Raw genomic sequence first — 20,082 nt, forward strand, 5'->3', positions numbered from 1 at the left:
AAACAGGAAAATCATTTTGATACACGTATCTTTGAAAAAAGAAAAAGTGAGGCCTCATGAAGTTGGAGCTCGGCAAACACTGCTTGGCGCTATCCAGTCCGCTCCTGCACAAACATTCTCTTTTGGTCTTTAGCCTTCCTGCCTTTTAACGAGCCCTCAAACTCTATACCGAGGGCTCATTTATAAATGTTTATAACCTTGCATCTGGTTCTTGCTCCCTGGGCCCAGCGAGGGGGAAGAAGTTGTCATTTTTGCCCTGCCTTAGATCCCCCGGTTCAATCTCCCCTTCAAATGAATGAGAAGCTTTGTTGGCGGAGGCATGACTGGTCTAACGGCAGCATGCCACGGAAAGCCTCCAACGCACCAACCAGGATTATCCAGGGGTCTCGGCACTGACACACTCACCGAACACACATCCTAAAAACCCAGATGATTTCGGCCCACAGACCTGACGCCAGTCCTTCAGGTAAATACAGAATATGACAACGTGAGAAGCTAAAAAGCAGACTGCATGTCCGTAATCCCATAGAGAGGAAGTCAATGCACAGAATCTATTCCCACTTACTGTTGATTACCGTGTTAAACATTTCCATTAAAAAGTAATGCTGCATCTGTCAAACTCAATGATGTAGGATTTTTTGTTTGATTTACCGACACAATCCGTGTCACTGGTATCTTAAATGCAGAAAGCAGCAATAACAGACACTGGTTCACATAGGAGAGGGACGGCTTGCATCCGGGACGGGGACAGCGAGCCCCTAGGAGACGACGGCGCCAGTCCTTGATGAGGTACCCAAGCGCAGAGATGCAATTTTTACACATTACGAAAAACGCAAGCCGAATCAGGAGGAGAAAGTAATGGAGAGTAAAGTGTTGGCCGCATAACATGGCAGATGACTTCAAATCTAAAATTCCACCAAACGGTAGGAGTTTCAGCGTGGCCAACAACCGCACATGAGAGCGGAAGAGGCGAACCTTGGGAGTTTTTCCAAGCTTGTCTTTGCCGACCCGTCTGAGAACATTTAGCGAGCCTGGAGTTCTGTACTTGACAATTACCTTGACATGAGCATCCCTAGAAACCGTCTGCTTTCACTTTCCCGACTTAGCCGACTTCACCGTAGAAAAGCACTTGGTCAGGGATCAGCTTTGAGAAAAGGCAACCCTTGCACGCTCCTTATCTAAGGTTATAAACACACCCAGGCGGAGCCCACCTGGGACACAGCCCTGTCACAGAGAAAACGCAGAAGCATCACCGGCTCGATACGCTACGCTGCCGCTCTCCTGCTTTGTGGACGATACTTGGCCTTTGCAAACCGACAAGGCCAGTCTCACTGGAAACGCTGCAAACAAGTGTCCGCTGTCTCATGTGGTGCTAAGGACTGTAAGTACTTAGGATGCAGCGAGGACGAAGATGGGGCAGCAGCAAGTTTTTGCCACATGCCTCCAGCCTGAAGGTTCGTGCGCGCTGTGGGATGCCGGGCGCCAGTTCTCGGCAGGTGCTCCGAGCGGTGCATCTGGGAAGGGGGGGGGGGGCGCAGCACTCGCGTGATGCCCTAATTAATGAACGAGCATGGCCTGTGAGCCTCGCAGCGGAGTCACTGAAGTTACACCTCACCCGAGACGATGCTTACTTAGTCCAAGAGAGGGAAAGACAGTCTGTGGCTTACTGAGGACCAGTTTGTGCGTTCGACAGGGGAGCGGAGGGAGGGGGTGAAGAGGTGTGCCCCTCACTACAGCTCGAATGACACTGAGAGCCGATTCAACCCGTTCCAGAACACCATGCCGATCTCTGCTTCTTTTCCTCTCTCCAAAGCCCAGAGGTAAAGCAGAGGGTAGGCTTGTAGATGGCAAAGGCATTCCCGTTCTTTCTGCTCCCTCCCGTTAGGTCCCGACCCAAGCCCGAGGCTCCTCCTACCTGGTAGAGCTCAGTGGCGGTGCACTGAGTGGCCAAGGTCTTCACCGGCTCAAGGTCGTCTTCATCACTGCTCAGCTTCAAGTCGTCCTCAAGCATCCTACGAAAAAAGCAGGGTGATGTTCGTGTTACAAAGCGTCTTTTCAAAACCATCCTCAGATACATCTTGCAATGAGGATAAAATATTGGAGCTACAATCTGACAGCTGCAATTCTGTCAAAGGTGCAGAGGGAACCAAGATTCTTTCAGCTAATTAGATATTTGAGCTCTTATATTTATGTCACACTCCGCACACATCTTCCCGCTCTACCTTCCCCTAAATCAAGGGTAAAAAAAGGACTATTTCAGCATCTCCAGAGATGACTGGAGTCTATATATTTTTACTACTGAAAGTGTAATAAATGTACTGATCAATCACTGTGGAGTGGAACGTGACATTGGATCTCTACAGGAAAAGATGCTCCGAGTCTCCCATGAAAGAACAGGGGCATGGTAACAGCCCCTGGCTCTAGAGGCTGCTGTCGCAGCCTGCTGGGGCTCTCTGGATGACAGAGGCAAAAGGCCCAGTGAACTTCTGCTGCCTTGCAGTGCCCTCTGCACTGTGGCAGCTCTGTGGCCACAAAATAGCTGGGCGAGAAATGGCTAGTCATTAACCTTTTGATATATGACCGATCTCTTCCCGTAAAATTTGATCCAAGAGATGTAAGCCCATGATGTGGATGAGAAATCTTTCTCTCCTAAGGCAAGGTACCTGAAAGATACGAACTTTGATGATGAACTAGCACTTTCAAAATTGTTTATCGAGCACACAGAGCCTCTTGTTCCTACAGTGCCATCCGCTCTACCCCCAAACTTGAGCCACAGCAGGAAGAGTGACTGATTATCTTAAAATGCCAGTTACATAGCCTTCGAAGAGCAATCGGTGTTAATATTTTTATGTATTGAATGCAACTATAGACCTCGTTCCCAGCCTTCAAATGGGGGCAGTCCCAGCCTCCTGGGACTGATTACCATTTTCTTGCTTCCAGACTAGGAATCAGGCTCAGCTCCCAGGCTACAATTTCCTTCTTCAACTCTGTGAATCCTATTTTTTCTCTATAGCTCAGCCAGATCCCACCTCCTCTGCAAAAGCTTTCAAGAAAGAACCCCCGTCTCAGAAAGGACACCTTTTCCTTCTGCCCCGCCCCCGGCTCCAGCTGGATCAGTGCCCTGCTTTCCGCTGAGTATCCCCTTCTTCCCATGTGGGCTGCTGCTGCAACTTACTCACTTCTGTCTTCCCAGAAATGATAGTCCACCACCCTCATTTTGCATAGAAGGAAAGAAAGGTTCAGAGAAGCCCAGGGCTCTGCTCAAGGTCACACAGCTAGTTGTGCGAGAGCCAGTCCTAAAACTCCCATCTCTTAATTTCTACCTGTGTGATTTTTCCAGAAGGGACGTTGAAAGGCAAAAGGCAACTTCTAATGTGATAAATGAGGGAATACATTATTTGAGAACTTAGGTTCAGATGTTAGAAAGAGATTCGGGTCAGAGTGGGTAGCCAATAACTCTTCAAAGAAAACACGGCCCCCCTACTCTCATGCTCAGCCACATAAGATCAGGACATGTTCAGTGAGGTCTGAAAACCAAAGACCAGTATAAAGAATGATTGCTAGGAAGGATAGCTGTTAGAGTTGGTTTCAGATAAACTAAACTTGTGAGATTTATGACTGTCCTTCATGAGACTAATGGATGTTTTCAAGATCTTAGAGAAGACAAAATGTATCTTCACATTTCTTGCAATTGCAGGCTTAGGACTCCAAACAAATAATTCTTTATAACACATTGTGGCAAACGAAAACGGTATCATTCTCATAAGCTATAGAAGTCAAATATTTTAATACTTATGGTGGTCATAAAGGGCTTCATTTTCTGTGTGTGTGTGTGTGTGTGTGTGTGTGTGTGTGTGTGTGTCTTAATATAGGTGGGCAATGTCTACATGTTAATTTACACTGAAGTGTTGAGCAAAATAAATGATCAACAATTACTTCCATTCAGAAGACCCATTTATGTGTCAGGGAAAGTGCCAAGTATTTGACCAGAAGCTTGTAATTTGGACCCTATGAAGGAGGGGCTATTATTAGCCCCATTTTCCATTGGAACAGTGAGGCTTCGAGAGGTACAGAACTTGTTTGTGATTATGCAAGCTAGGAAATCATGGAGGCAAACATGGAACTCAGACCATCTCCAGCCAGAACTTGAGAATATCTAATGTTTTCCTAGAGGGTGTAATTTACAAAGGATGGTATATTAAATAAATCAACAGCAACAACAACAACAACAACAAAAAACCCCACAAAACATACTGACATGGAGTCAAGATAATTTGGATTCAAGTGCTGGCTAATCATAAACTCTGATATCTTGGGAAAGGCATTTTCTGTCTCTGTACCTCATCTGTGTCCCGCATCTGTTAAATGGGATAATAATTAAACTCTTTCACAGGGTGGAGGTGGGGGTGAGCATCATATGAGCAAAAGCATGTGAAATGCTTTAGGAAGGCAGAAAATTAATGCAGGGTATCATTACTTTGGAAATATTGCATCATAGTTAGAAATAATGTACACCATTAACACCATTAACAAGTAATCACAAGCAGAGCCTTTCTGAGACCTTGTTCTCATCTTCATTTGCTGAACAACCTGAAGGTAAACATCTCACAGAGTCTCAAAGCTTAATCCAGAAACGGGTTTATGGGTCTTCTTCAGGGAGAACTAGCACATCCAGAGTCAGATTTCAGTCTTGAACTCAGCAGTTATCTTATTCTCCAACCAACTCTATGTGATTCTAACATGGAAATGAATGGCCTTCCGATGTACAATTCCGGAAACAGGCAACCAAACTCCATAGCGGTTGACATTAAACACCCCGCCCCCCATGCAACAAGCTCGGTGTGGATTTGGTTGTTAATAAAGGACAATTGGATGCATATATTCAAGTCCTGGTAAACACAAGTCAAGGAAGCAACTAGGAAGGCTCCTTCACTGACCTATTAAGCTTTATTCTTGAATATACATGTACTTGTTTGCATTTCCATCCATAACTAATACCGAACACTACTCTAGGGAACGAGGAGGATTATGAAAGATTTTGGATTTAATTATTATAGCAGCACCGTTCACACCCAGTGCAGTTAAGGTAGTCTCAGAAGAAAAATGCTAAGTTCTTTTCAGGAGGTCACAACTGCATAGACAAATTCATCACACACTGGGTATCCTACAGTGTGAAAAAATCTCCCGTGTAGGTAATCTTAAAAAATAATTGTTCTTCCCCTTTCAATTAGATGAAAACAGAACAAAGGAGGCCTCCTCAGTGACTCCAGATGTTTGTTCAGGATCCAGTAGTTTGCAGCGCCTTTCTTTGTGTGAAAACTCTCTGGTTTTTATTTTTACCATGACATATCAATTCTGTATTATCAAGAAATAAAATAGTCCTGGGGTGAGTGGGTGGCTCAGTCAGCTAAGCATCTGACTTGGGCTCAGGTCATGATCTCATGGTTCATGGGTTTGAGTCCCACATTGGGCTGTGTGCTGACAGCTCAGAGCCTGGAGCCTGCTTCGGATTCTGGGTCTCCCTCTCTCTCTCTCTCTGCCCCTTCCCCGCTCGCATTCTCTCTCTCTTTCTCTCTCTCTCTCTCTCTCTCTCTCTCTCTTTCAAAAATAAATAGTGGAATGCTTAGGTGATTTTGAAGAGGAAAAAATAGAAGGCTTGGAACAGGATTACAGAAGGCTCTATATAAATGAAGCCTTTCCTTGAGGCAGCATTGGCTTACAAGCAAGAGCTTGAGAGACAGACTTGAGTTCAAGTACAGAATTTTCTAATGGGGTTTCTTGAACTCATTAATGAAACTCTTCAAATCTTGCATTTTCTCACATGTTTAAATGAGCAACAAAAATATCTACTTTGGAGAGTTGGGGAAGGATTAGAAAATAAACTTCCTACAAATTGCCTAGGAGTCAATATACGCTGCTATTGTTATTACCTGAGAAACGGTACTTTACAGATTGGAACAAGAAAACAAAGAGCTCCAGTGGTGACCCAAAGACAAGCAGAGGTGTCAAATAGCATGGTTCAGAGCTCTTGAAGGAGTTTGCAAAGCTTCAGTGCTTGGGTTTACTCTTCAAGAATGTTCGAAAGCCATCATGGCTGTCTGGGGTTTCCTGGGATCCTCCCAGAGCGCTTAAGATCCCCTGGAGATTTGAAAGCCCTGAGGAAACACACAGTTCCAACGGGAAGTTAAAAACGAAGTAAGAGTGGCCTTGATATCCTGCTCCTTATATCTGTACTCACCTTCAGCGCCTCGTCGTTGGGCATGCCACTCTCACAAGGAACTTCCAATATGCATTTGGCTCTAACCTTTGTATAAAAGGCTGGGCTTTGGGGACACCTGGGTGACTCAGTCGGTTAAGCATCGGATTCTGGATTTTGGCTCAGGTCATGATCTCATGGTTGGTGGGATCAAGCCCCGCATCGGGCTCCATGCTGGTGATGCAGCATGGAGCCTGCATGGAATTCTTTCTTTCCCTCTCTCTCTCTCTCTGCCTCTCTCTCTGTCTCTCTTTCTCTGTCTCTCTCTCTCACTTTCTCTCTCATAATAAATAAATAAATAAATAAATAAACTTAAAAAAAAAAAAGACTGGGGCTTCAGAGGCTGTTTAGTTGATCCAGAATCCTTGCTCAGAAGCAACCTTCACAATCCTGAACGTGTAGGCTGCAAGCCTACGTTGTGCCTTTTTCTGAATTACAAAATGGTACCTCTCTGAGCAGACAGCTTGTCAGGCATACCACTTGATACTGGCTGGAGTCCAGCTTCCAAGCATCCGTGGAAATAGCTGCCATGCTGGTGACTAACGGTCAGATAGACCCTGGCTCTTACAGTTGGAAGTGCCTGTGAGGGTTATCTATTTCACCTTGCCATCCAATGGAGATATCTACAACATCCCTACCACATGGCCATAAGCCATTGTCTGCTGGGCAGCAGGCAATGCCCTTCTAGTATTCAGGAGCTTTAGTTGTTAGAACGTTCTGCCCCTTAGGAATTGCCCTCTGCTCTCTGGTAGCTTTCATCTGGTAGCCTGAGTGTCCCCCTCTGTAGTCCACACTGGGAGCCTGCACTTGGAATGGTGTTGGAGATAGAGCCAGTGCTGCTGTCCACACTGTGCGGTGGCAGATGTGGGGATGAAGGTGGGGAGTGTGGACACTGCTTCGCTCAGGTTTTAAGCTCTAAACAAAAATTAGGAGCCATCGTACTGTGGGCCCTTTTCTAGAATAGTAACTTAGCCCTATTGACTCCTTAAAGGGCACTTTCTCTTCATAAAGTAGGCTGGGAGGAATGAAACATGACTGGTTTAGAATTACTCAGGGAATTATATATTTTCCTACCTAGTGCTCTGGACCCTCTGCAGCACTGAATCATTTGCTGGTAAGCAAGGCAGGCAATGAGGAAGAGGCAGTGATATTTTTCAAAGTGCTCATTCTGTTTCCCTGAGGTAAGGGTGTTCAGACTTCTTTCTTGGGAGAAGCTGCATTTAATTTTCTCAAGGCTTTAACTTAAAAATCTGATTCCATGACCACCCTGCTGTGAATCCTGGAAAAGCCCAGTCTGAGGGCCAATGCAGACCTATTGGGTGGGGCCCATTAGCCCTGAGCCCACGGCCTGGGTCTAAACTCGATCATGCACCCTGCCACGCAGATCAGAGAAGGGGGTTCATAGAATGAGCACCCGGTAAAGTGCTCCTTCAGGAAGGATACAGTTGGCAGGGGTTGGCAAACTGAGGCCCTCCGTCCAAATCAGCCCTCCCTCCGTTCCTAAACTGCCCCATGAGTTAAGAATGGTGTTCACGTGTTTAAATAGTTGAGAAAAATAAAATCAAAAGAAGAATGATATTTCATGACATATGAAAATTACATGGCATTCAAATTTCATTATCCATAAATAAAGTCATACTGGAACCCAGCCATGCCCGTTCATCTTCATATTGGCTATGCTCTTGTGCTATCGTGGCTGGGTTTGGTAGTTGTGATGGAGAACATATGGCCCCCCCAAACCCAGAATATTTACTATCTGAGCATTTACATACAAAAGTTTGCTGACCCTCTGCTTTAAGCCAATGGTTTTCAAACTCTCTTAAATTCAAGAAACCTTTCCCCTGCCCAGTGCGAAAACAGCTCATCTGCTCAAGTCTTATTTTGGGGGGTAATTTTGGCTCCAAGGAGATTGCATAGAATTTAATTAGATAAATTTAAGTTACTTAACCTCTCTGAACCTCGGTTTACTTCTCTGTGCAATGGGAATAAAATAATATGTAACTCGAAGATCAGGAAATGCCAAACAGTCTGTGTGGGCAGAGCGCTGAGTACATAAAAGGCAATGGCAGGAAAAAAGAAAAGAACAGATCTCCTTTCTCTAGATGCACAGGTGGTATGTATGGATTTATATGTATATTGCATACATCAGCCAAAGCTAATAGTGTGCGCCTTGATATATATGACTATTGACTTGGATCAAACTGCCACCTCTCCAACCTTGGACTTCCTTAGAATTGATCACATAAATTCAGCGCAATACCGATTTTCTGCTCCATGGTCATTATTTTGAATTTGATTTTCATTTTCTTGGTATATTTCTCTGGGTTATATAATTTCTCCCGATGCGGGAAACCAATGTTATCATGCAAATGACAAACTGCCTAATAGAAATCTGATGGCTTTCAATAATGTTGCACACACCATAACACTATGGTATCATTTTTCAGGGGTGTGGGTGTAAAAACATCGAAGGCTGGATTTCCCCAGAGAAGACCAGAACCCGGTGGACCCACCTGGACCTGAAAACAAATGCTGAGATAATTCCAAAGGAGAAAAGAGAATCTTTTGTCTTAAAAAATATCCCAAGCAGGGATCTTGACATTTGACATTATTTTTACACCCACGCCCCTGAAAAATGATACCATTTGAGTCATCCTGGGCAAGAGAGAGCTATCCAAGTGGATTAATAGGTGTTCACCCAAGACCATTCATTGGGCATATAGTCTAGCGTATAGCCTAGATCTTCAAACTGTTTGGCCCCCCATTCGCCCTCAGACTGGGCTTTTCCAAGGTTCCCAGCAGGATGGTCATGGAATCAGACTTTTAAGTTAAAGCCTTGAGAAAATATTTGTGGGGGAAACAGGTTGCGGAGTTGGGCTCTGCTAATTTGAACTCCAGCTCTAAAACTTACCAAGTGTGGGCTTGGGTGAGTTGTTATAGCTTCAGTGTTCTAATCTGTTAAGATGGGGCCAGTAATAGTCCCTATTTCAGAGGGTTAGTATGAGGATGAAATGAGATCATGTACGTAAAATGGTTGGTAAGCAGTCAATCAATACAGTTACTATCGTTGTTACTTGCTATGACTGTGCTTGAAACACACTCATAGGGAAGCAACTAGGAGTATGATGTGGGCCCTTCCCCCAATAAGCTGGCCCTTTTTCGCAAGGACAAAGACTCCATCGGCAAACGATGACAATGTTATAATTCAATGCTAGAGGCGCGTAAGGAGGGAGGAATGTCTACATCTCCACTGAGAGGCTGGTGAAGGCTACGCAGAGCAGTGGCCTTCCAGCAATGCCCTGAAGGCAGAATGAACTTCCTGGGGAGTCCCAGAGGAGAGAGAAGCCTAAGGAGAACAGACAGAGGTGCCCAAAGACTTGAAGTTTCGAGAAGAGTGGGACAATTGGTTTGGCTCAAATATACTATGTGTAGATATGTGTTACTGAAAAGGGAGGAGCCTAAGGAGGTAGGTTGGGAGGGAGACTGGGCCACACCTTTTTCTAAAAACGGGGAGATGGGAAACCAAAGTTTCCAAGTGGGGGTGGGCGGCGTGGAGGGAGCACGGAAGGTCGGAAGTAGAGACCTCTGAGAGGAAAGACTATATATAAACTGACTTAGAAGAAGGAGGTATCAGGAAAACCGGTTAGATCACCACTGGCGTGGCCCAGGTGGCAGAGGGTGGCAGCCCGGGCCAGGGCAGAGACAGTGAGGATGGAGAAGAGAAGGAACTGGATTGTAGAGACGTGTCAGAATCAACTGAATTGGGACACTGGTGACCGTGACATCCACAGACTTCTCAGCCACTCTGCGAGGCATGGAGTTTATATCACAAATTCTACCAAAGCCCAAAGCACGCACACACACACACACACACACACACACACACACACCCTCCACTAGGCTGCCTGTCTGTATTGACGGACGTCCTTCCATTCTCCCCGGGCTCTGATGTTGCACTCAGGCCTCGGCTCCTGGGCAGGGGCATCTCTAGGCCTCAACTTTTCTTTCTGGGGACACACCTGGTGAGCCCTGCTCATAACTGAGGAGGAAATGCCAACTTCTCACCACGAAGCCTTTCATTTGGGGTTGTCCCTTTCAGCCTTCCATCAGCTTCTGAGAGCAACCACAGCTGATCAGAGAGAAAAAATAACCCCTGCGGTTACCTCCAAAGTACCCCCCACTCACAGAGGATACTTCATTACTTATCTCTCTACATCAGCTCCTAATTGTTAAAGGATTAAGTAAAGAACTCCTTCATCGAGCTGGTCCATTAATCTCTATCTATGGAAACTCTTCAAAACAACTGAAATATTAAGTCGCTGTTAAGTGCACTACAAATCGTGCCTGCTGACAGCCACTGTGCCTCACATGAAACTCCGTGGGGGCAAGGACCAATTCTTACATCTGAGACACTGCGAATTCTCGGCTGCTGGGAACTCACTTTAGCTTAGAGGGCTTTAAACTCTTCCTCCAACCCATTTTGTGAGAAAGGCTGTCCAAAAGGGCCGCTTACCTGAACTGACACAGCAGATAGGATTTGCTTTACGCTGATACATAAAGAAGTCACACATTCCTTCGGATTGTTTAAGCAAAATGGTCACATCTGACCATTCTGGCCCAGCTAAAATGTCGACAGGTGATGCCGCTCCATTCTTTATGAAAATCCCACCTGATTTCTAGGCTCGGCTCTTTCTGTTGCATCAGAAGGAACCCCCTCCCCTCCCCCCACACACTTTTGCTTAGGGTAGAAGGAGGAATGGTCTCATAGCCCGCGTGGACAGGGTTTCAGCCTTATAAAGTGCTAGAGCTGGAAAAGCTTTCTTGGACACATGGAGCTCAGGGCCCTGTGAGCATGCCATCAGGCGAGCTCGGGTACCACCTGCCACACACACACACACACACACACACACACACACGTGCACACGCGCCAGGGCAAGGCCAAGGTTAAGGCCTGAGTGATTCAACTGGTGAAGCTACAGCGACTCACTTTTAGATTCAGACAGTTTAGTACTTACATAACGAAAGAAAGGAGGACTTGCCAAAGGTGCCAGTGCCCCCCACTCCTCGTCCCACACACCAGAAAAGACGACAGCAAAACAAAAGGTGCCCTGTGACTGCAGAGCAAGTTGTGGGGTATTGTGTTACCAAGGAGCCCATTTCTGGTCTCAGTGAAGGGGTTTTATAGGCTGCAGGTCTATTCTGCGGGGCGTGGGACAGAATGTTCCATATCTCATCAGAACCTGGGAGGTGATGGGAAATGGTCTCATGACAGCCTCCCAGAAGACACAGGGGGGCGAGCAGCAGATGGCCTTGAAGTACATCATAAGATCTTCCTGTCCTCTCCTGTTCTGGGAGGATCACTAGGTGTTCTGCCAAGACTCAGATTAGCTGTGGTTCAAGCCTCAGCCTACATGGCCTGTTTGGATACCTGCAGGGTGTCCGTGGTGCCGGGCAGGGTTATTCCCCCAGGCTACCAGAAATCTCTGCTTTCCAGGTCCCGGTGCCACGCCGGACAACTCATTTACCGATGTTCAGTGTCGAACGTGCTGCTCACATGTAAGTGCTAACGAAGGCTGGGGGTGTCACTACCATAAGCATAACAACACCTAATGGACTTGTTCTCTGCCACGAGTGATGAATGTGAGCTAAGTTAGCCATAGCTCGAGTCCAGCGAAACACATCTGCAAGAACTAGCCAATGTTCAGAGTCCTGGGAGACCAGGAACTTTCCTCTTTGCAAAGCCAGTTGACCTGTGTGTGACTCGAGGGCACAGTGAACAGCTCGGAGTAGGGATTGAGCCTCCTCTGCAGACAGAGAGGCCCAGGTTCAAACCCTCACTCCCTGTAGTGGTGTCACCTTGGACCAAATTCCTTGAACTTTCCCGTGCCTGGGTGAATGAGGGATCATAATAGCACCACCTGATCGGATTCTGTAATTACGAAGTGAAATAACCCAACTTCAAGTCCCTGGCACACAGTGACCACCCAATTGTCATCACCTCCTGTGATTACTGGCTCAAGACAGTTCAGCCTAGACGATCCTACATATATCAGATGTCAGTTTATTTGAAAACAAGAAAGACTGGAGAAATGTATCCTTGCGTTAAAGCCAAAAGGAAAAGAACAGTACCTTCGCCACCTACAGCTTTTGCACACCAAAAGTGGAACAAGTTTTTCAGTACAGAATCTTTATCATTATATCAACATTTTCAAATCTGGAAAATTCAAATCTACATAAAATGCAGCTGGACCACACATCGATCATAAAATATGAATCTAGCAGATTCCAGGAGTGCATGAACAGCTTGGTATTGAGAAATCCATTAGTATGCTGCATCATGTTATCAACAAATAAAATGATACAGACCATATGATCATCTTAATAGATGCCAAAAATACACTTGATGAAATTTCATACCCATTCCGGATCCAGACCCTTTAAAGACTAGGTAGAGAAGGGGTACGTCCTTTCTGGATAAGGAACACGTAACGGGAAACTGTCAATCTAAAGGTATGTTTTAGGTAGGTAGGAAGGTTAGATCCATTTTTAAATAGATTTTAAAATAAACATGGAATCACAGATGACTATGCTTCAAGTGTTTCTAAAACTCTGTATCAATGTCGATTCACTGGGTAGACAGAAGGAACACAAACAGACTAATATCATCCAATGACACCATTTGTTCTGATAATTACTCCAATTTCAACAGTTTTGAGGCATCACATATGGTTACCACAAGAGATTCTTTCCATGTAGGTAAAGACAAAATTAGCAAGTGACATGCAAAACCTCAGTTTCCACTTCTGCATTTCAGAAAGTATTAATCTTTTAAAAATGCATCACCAATTTATTGACCTTCACGTCTGCCTGCAAGCCTTACAAATGCAGAGACGCTGGGTAACATGATTGAAAATTTGATCCTACTGTTCGAACAAAATGAGAATTGTTTTAGAAGGGGCTCCGCAATGTCTGGGCATATATTTTCCCTAAGTAACATGCATTTCCCCCAGGAATTCAACATTTATGTTGATGCACTTGGCTGCAGAGCCAATCCTGCACTGGCTCTAATACAGAGGAATTTTCTGAACATTTTGAGTAATGGGACTGAAATAATTTAACGGCTCCTTCTGTGCATGTTAAATGAGTTGCGTGATATATTTAGCTTTTGCAGAAAACTTGTTTACACTATAAATTACAGCACATGGCACAATCACATTGATGCGGAAAGCCAGCCATGTTGAGTCATTTTGGCCATCTCTCTCCAAACTTTAACTCGGTGCAAATGAATTCATGGTGGCTCACCAACACATTGCGGGTGTTTCCTAAGCCCGTGACCCTGCTGAATACATGTAAGGCCATCACCTTAGCACTGCCCTTGACTTGAAAAGAAGAGCTGGATTTCTGAGAGAGGAGGATTCTCAAAATAGGGAGGGCTCGCTGCTGACCAGCGATGGCACACGGATCTCGGTTGTTATGTACCACCATTCCTCGATGAACCAGAAGGGATTGGCTTTCTAATTCTGAAACACAGAAACAACCCAGGTGCCTAAAGATTCATGGCTCTGGAAAATCCAATCTCCTAAGAGGTGACACGATCTAAAGGCAAGAGCAAAGACTTGGAAGTTGGATGGAAGTTGGATGGAAGTTGGATGGACTGGGCTCTTGCATTCACTAGCTGTGCAAATCTAGGTCAACTGGTTGACCTCTCCGGGCCTCCGTTTTCTATCTCTAGAAGGAGGCTGCTGATACCTACTTTGCTTGGTTTTGGGAAAGAGTAACTTAAATACCATGCAAAAAGAGTGTGAGGGTGAGCGCTTAACAAATGCTACTCCTTCTATTATTATTGATATTAAGATGAATCGGACAGGAGTTCTTCGAACAACACATTCAGAAGCAGCATTACAAGAATCACTGCAGAGGAAATCACCCGTCTCTGATCAAAGAAAGTGGTTTAAGAACACCAGGGAGCCATCAGAGCAGGTTGTACATACGGTGGGTCAACATCATAGAAAACTGGAAAGAATTCTTTCATGACTTGGCTTTAGGTAAGAAAGTGCCAATCCTGGATACCTGTCCCAACACTAGGCTATTTCTATCAAGTTATTCATAGACTCACATTGGTGATAGGTGGGCAACTAGCTGTCTCGATGGAGAGAGAAACAGAGAGAGCTATAAAAATAGATATATGGAGAGTGGCAGATCCCAATACTGGCCAGTAATTATAATCTCATTTCTAGAACTATAAAATATATTCAGAACACAAATGTAATCACTCCCCCCAAACTGGTCCAGTCATTCCAGGAATAACATGTTAGCCCAATCAAAGCACTTTGAACCTTTCATGTAACACCTGTCAGATGTATAATTATGACTTGAGGGCTCACACTCTGCCCCGTCTCACAATGAATCAAAGTCAGCCAATACTCACTCAGGTAAGCCTAACGTATGCCAGACATTCATTCCCTTGGTGATGTGCACCAATGGATCACTTCACTGACTCTTTCCAAGAAATCTGGGAGGTTGTACTTGTATATTTTCTGTTTTTAGGCAAGGAAACTCAGGCTCGGAAACGTTAAGAAGAGTGTCCCTAGGGTAGGGGAGAGAGATATCTTTGCAAGTCATATACCTGATGAGTCTAGTATCCGTAACATATGAAGAAGCCTGGAAACCCAGCAGTACAATGATAGGATGTGGTCAATCTGCACTGGAATATTATTCAGCCATGAAAAGGAGTGAAATACTGGTCCGTGCTACAGCCTGGACAGGCACCGAAATCCTGATGCTAGGGGGAAAGCAGCCAGATACAAAAGGCCACGTATTAAATGATTCCATATAGATGAAATGTCTCAAAAAGGCAAATCCCATAGGGACACAGAGGAGATTACCAGTCGCCAGGGGCTGGGGTGAGGAGGAATGGGGAATGACTGCTAATGGCACGGGGATTCTTAGGGGTGATGCAAATGTTCTGGAACTCGAGAGAGAAGTGACTCTAAAAACCACGGAACTGTGCACTTCCAAAGGGTGAATTTTATGGTATCTGAATCGCAATAAAGCTGTTATTTAAAAAAGGCACACAGCTGGCCAAGTGGGAGTGAGCTGGGATGATGACACACACCTGCCTGATGGCAAAACCCGTGTCCCCGAGCACTCGAAGTCCTGCCCTGTGAGAGAGATCGGTAGAAGGTCTCACGTGCATTCCTCCTCACATCTACGGAGAAAGATGCCGACAGAAAAAGAGCTATTTCCGCCCCCCACAATCCTCCTCGCCCTCCATTGTTCCTACATTTAACACCGCAATTGATACAGCCAGCAGAAGCCGCACCGAGGGAAAAGGGTTTTGTCTTTTCCAGGAGCGACAAAGCACTGCATTAAAGAGACAGCCGTCCGGAGGGGGGCGAGACCAAGCCAAGAACCCTTCGGCAGAGATGCTCTACCCCTCCTTGACTTCAGAATTTCCAAACCCGAGGCTAGGCAAGAGAGGCATTCGTCCATGCAGAGGCTCCTGTCTCCCCCCACCCCCGGCCCAAGCCCCGGAAAACCCCCAGGCAGGGCGCATGTTTAATGTGGGCTGACAACCGGGCTGAGTTGATGTAAGTGGACGTCAGGACCTATGGAAGGAGGCGCACGGTTTAGGGGTTAAAGGGCGGACAGGCTGGGACGAGTTTGTGGGGTTGGCCCTGGGCCGATCCTTTTAGGAAGCGATTCGTGAAGCACAGGGAACGCGGGACCGAATCTCCTCCCCGGCTCCAGATCAGGAGAAGGAGCCCCTCCTTGCTGGTCCGATGGCAGCGGCAGGCCGCCCAGAGGTGCAGCAGGTCCCCCTCTGTTGAGCCGGAGCCAGGCCTGGCGCTCGGTAGCCAATCGATTTTCCAGCCCCTGCCTCCTGGGACCAGGTAGCCGGCTCCTTTCAGGGCCCAAGGCCGGGGGGCCGCTCCTACGGTAATGCCAATGTTCGATCACAGATGCAATTTAGACTGGGGTCCCCCCGAGCACAGAGAGCAGTTCCCTTTGACCGTCCTCCTGTTGTCCACGCCTACCCTTCAGTCTGAGATGTGACACCGTGAAGAACGCCCACGCTCGGGCTCCAGTCACCTGACACATGGACATGACACACACCTGGCCTGCCCACCTTCCGCCCCCCGCCCCCGGACCCTACCCAGGGAGACACCCGAGAAGATGCCCCGTCCCCAGGGCCCGCCACACTAACTGGGGGCCAGGTTCAAGCGTGGAATATCTGGCTGCCCTCTTGGATTCCAGCCCAAGGAGTAACAGGGGTTGTCCCCTCTCCTGCTTCTTGCCTTTTGTTATTTTTAATCACCCACCTATCAGGGCCAAATTGCCTTGTAACTGTCGGCTGCCTGGCTCTGACAGAGATAGCTGCTATTGTTAATGGGCAACTTCGCTTCAGCCCATTGAACTTGCCTCAGTTTGACGGCTTCACAATAGCCACCTTCCCTCAGGAAAAACAAAAAACAAAAAAACAAGAACCTGCGATCGAGTGAAGACGGAATGTGGGACAACAGCCTGGTCCGTCTCTTGGTCTCCAGCGGGTTCTTTTGGCATAAAGTCCCACCGCAAAGCCCCGGAACGAACTACCACGGGAGAACAGGCCGGTCAGAAGCTGGGCTCGGTTAAGGACGTCGGGAAAACCCACGGCAGACCTGCTTACACAGAATGTGGGGGCTGCTTCCTACAAACAGTCTGTCTCCACAGGAAAAAGAAAATCTGTTGGGTTTTTTTTTCCCCCTATTACTTTATCAATTGCCCAAGTGGTGGTTGAGCAGGCTTTTCTTAACTCGGTAATTGCAGTAACACTGTTATCTGGAAATCACTGCTTGCAGATGTCTCCTGAGGCAGCTCCCTACGTCCATGTCATTCTGAGAGGGCCGAGAAGGGAGCTCCCAAGGGGGAAGATTTCATGCCCTCCAATTCCACTGTCTGCGATGGGACGGATGAACGGAGCGGTGGATCGCTACGGCCACCCGAGGGACCACGTTCGACAAAGGTCTCCAGAACGGCTGCCATTCAGAAAAGGCAAATTCAGGAACCAGGCTCCTTGGGGGTCGAACTCCAATTCATAGGAGGTCCTAAACTCCCATTGCCTCAGAATGTGACCTTATTTGGAGAGCGGGTCTCTGCAGAGGTAACCAAATTCGAGTGAGATAAACAGGGTGGGCCCTAATCCAACACGACTGGTGTCTTCACAAAAAGGGGGAATGTTGACACAGAGACACATAGAGGAAAGACCGCGCAAAGATGCGGGAAGAGAGACGCCCTCTGTCACAGTCCTCGGAAGGAACCAATCCCACCAACACCTTGACCTGGGACTTCAGGTCTCCAGAACTGGGAGACAATACATTTCTGTTGTCCTAAGCCTTCCCAGTTTGTGGGGCCTTGTTACGGCAGCCCCAAGAAGCTAACGCAGGGCTTCACCCCACTTTCCCAGAGCTCCCAAGTGTGCTGTCTTTTTAGGGACTCGCCTCACCATCTAATGACCCAGGGAAAGACACATCTAGGGGTAGGACAGAAACCTGTTCGCTAATAGAAAATGTCATCTAAGGTGACGACAGAGAGGGTCCCGGGAACCGATTTGCTGAAGTGAGAAATAACCAAGCCTCTTTTTAAATTTTTATTTTAGAGAGAGAGCATGCCAGTGGGGGAGGGGGGCAAGAGAGAGACAGAGGGAGGGAGGGGGAGAGGGAGAGGGAGGGAGGGAGGGGGAGAGGGAGAGGGAGGGAGGGAGAGAGAGAGAGAGAGAGAGAGAGAGAGAGAGAGAGTCGGAGAGAGAGAATGTGAAGCAGGCTCCACGCTGAGCATGGACTTTGACACGTGGCTCCCTCCCACGACCCTGGGATCATGGCCTGAGCTGAAATCAACAGCTCAACCGACTGCGCCACCCAGGTGCCCCAGAATAACTGAGCCGCTTGAGTTAAAATATCTCCAAAGCCAAACTCCACCAAACCCCACGTCAGTCTTCACCCTATTTAAGCCATTGCTTATTTTTAAGAGAGATTATTGTTATTTTGTTTTGGTAAACCTCATTGATTTCACTTCTATTCCTGCTAGTGGTACAGCTGAATTTCGCTTCCAGTTATTTCTGACAATGCCATCTGAAGTCAGATTCGAACTCTTTAAATATGTGATATTTTAGAACAAAAACATCGCTGTGCCACGATTTTTGTCCACTTAGAGAGCTTAAAATGTCACCCTTTTGGCACATACTAGACAGAAGACCTCAAAGCAAAACTTGAGTCACATAGCATGAGGGGTCAAATCCCAGAGAGTATGACATAAAGGAAAAGGCCAGAATGCAAGATAAATGCTGGTGCTGGAGGCATGGCCAGTAATGGGGCTTATGTCTCCTAACGTAAGGAGTCGAGAAAGGGGGTACAGACATGATTTTCCTCCCCTGTCCACCTGCCTGCAAATGGCTCCCTTCCCTTTGATCTGTTTGCTTTTCCACTCTTTCTGGGTGACATCATCCACTCCCCTGATCCCCACATCTACATCTTCAGTCTAGAATGTTCTCATGAGCTCTAGACTCATAAATCCAGCTCTCCACTGGACAGTGTACCACCACATCCCCCAAATGCCGCAAGCCTAAGAAAACAAAATTGAACTCAGCATCTTTAGCTTGCCCCTCCTTCTGGTTTGTTTCATTTAAGTATCCATCAATCCATTCATTTTATGGTCTATCGTCTATCTATCTATCTATCTATCTATCTATCTATCTATTATTGTAGTAAAACATGTTGGGGCACCTGGGTGGCTCAGTCAGTTAAGCGTCCAACTTCAGCTCAGGTCATGATCTCACAGTTCGTGGGTTCGAGCCCCGCGTTGGGCTCTGTGCTGACAGCTCGGAGCCCGGAGCCTGCTTCGGATTCTGTGTCTCCCTCTCTCTCTGCCCCTACCCCCGCTGGCATTGTCTCTCTCTCTCTCAAAACTAAACACTTAAAAAAACATGCATAAGATCTACCATTTTAAAGTGGGTCTAGCCCATGCTTTTTCATACGCTCATAATGTTGTGCAGCAATCACCTATTCCTAGTTCCAGGGCATGTTCGTTGCTCCACAAAGAAACCCTGTACTAGTTAGCCATCACTCCCTAGTCCCTTACTCTCCTTCAGCCACAGGCAACCTCCAATCTGCTTTCTGCCTCTATGGATTTGCCTACTCTGGGCATTGCATACAAAAGGGATCGTACAACAAAGCAAGACAGCTTTGGATTCTCTTAAGATTTCTCCCCTAGCATTCCTATCATCTCGCCAGTCATTCACTTCTCTTGATGCGACCACAGACCGTCCTTGCCAGTCTGCCCTCTCACCTTGTTTCGAGCCCTCAGCATCTCTCATCTGGGCCACGGAGATCTTTCTGAAGCACCACTCTGGCCACACGGTTCTCTTTATGAAGCTCCTTCAAGGGCGGCAGAGGCCGCAGTCTCGGAAAATCATGGCTGGGCTGCAGGGATCTGTAGAGCAGTGTGGCCGCGAGGGGACAAGGAAGGGCCTGGGGCATCTGAGGAGGCTGCTTCGAGGGGTGGCTGGCACCGTGGGGTATCAGGGCAGCACGTGGAACCTGAGAGCGTGACACCTCGCCAGGTGCTCTCAGTGAGAAAGCGGGAACAGGGAGCTGAGGGCATGTACGTGTGCACTCAGGGACAAGAAACCTCGAGGGGACGCAGCGCTAGTGAAAGCCAAGAGGCATGCGGGCCCTTCGCGCTAGAATGTGGCTGGGAAATCAGAGGAGCTTCGCCCTTCGGATGGGGGCATTTCTAGCGCACGCGCAGTGACTTCTCGCTGGGATGCTCCGGTGCTCTGAAAGGCCTCA

General features: G+C 47.0%; 1 protein-coding gene across 8 annotated transcripts in view; it reads right to left on the reverse strand.

Annotated features, from left to right (window-relative positions):
• The window catches only part of AFF2 (ALF transcription elongation factor 2), a 458,181-nt gene that overhangs the window by 100,936 nt on the left and 337,163 nt on the right, over positions 1-20,082 (reverse strand). For all 8 annotated transcript variants that reach the window (XM_081792749.1, XM_081792747.1, XM_081792745.1 and 5 more), the window contains one exon: positions 1,916-2,012. In XM_081792749.1, the coding sequence (XP_081648875.1) occupies positions 1,916-2,012 (97 nt within the window). The remainder of the gene's footprint in view (positions 1-1,915; positions 2,013-20,082) is intronic.

The sequence above is a fragment of the Panthera onca genome, chromosome X (assembly GCF_046562875.1).
Source record: "Panthera onca isolate mPanOnc1 chromosome X, mPanOnc1 haplotype 2, whole genome shotgun sequence".
In the NCBI taxonomy this organism is placed as follows: Eukaryota; Metazoa; Chordata; class Mammalia; order Carnivora; family Felidae; genus Panthera; species Panthera onca.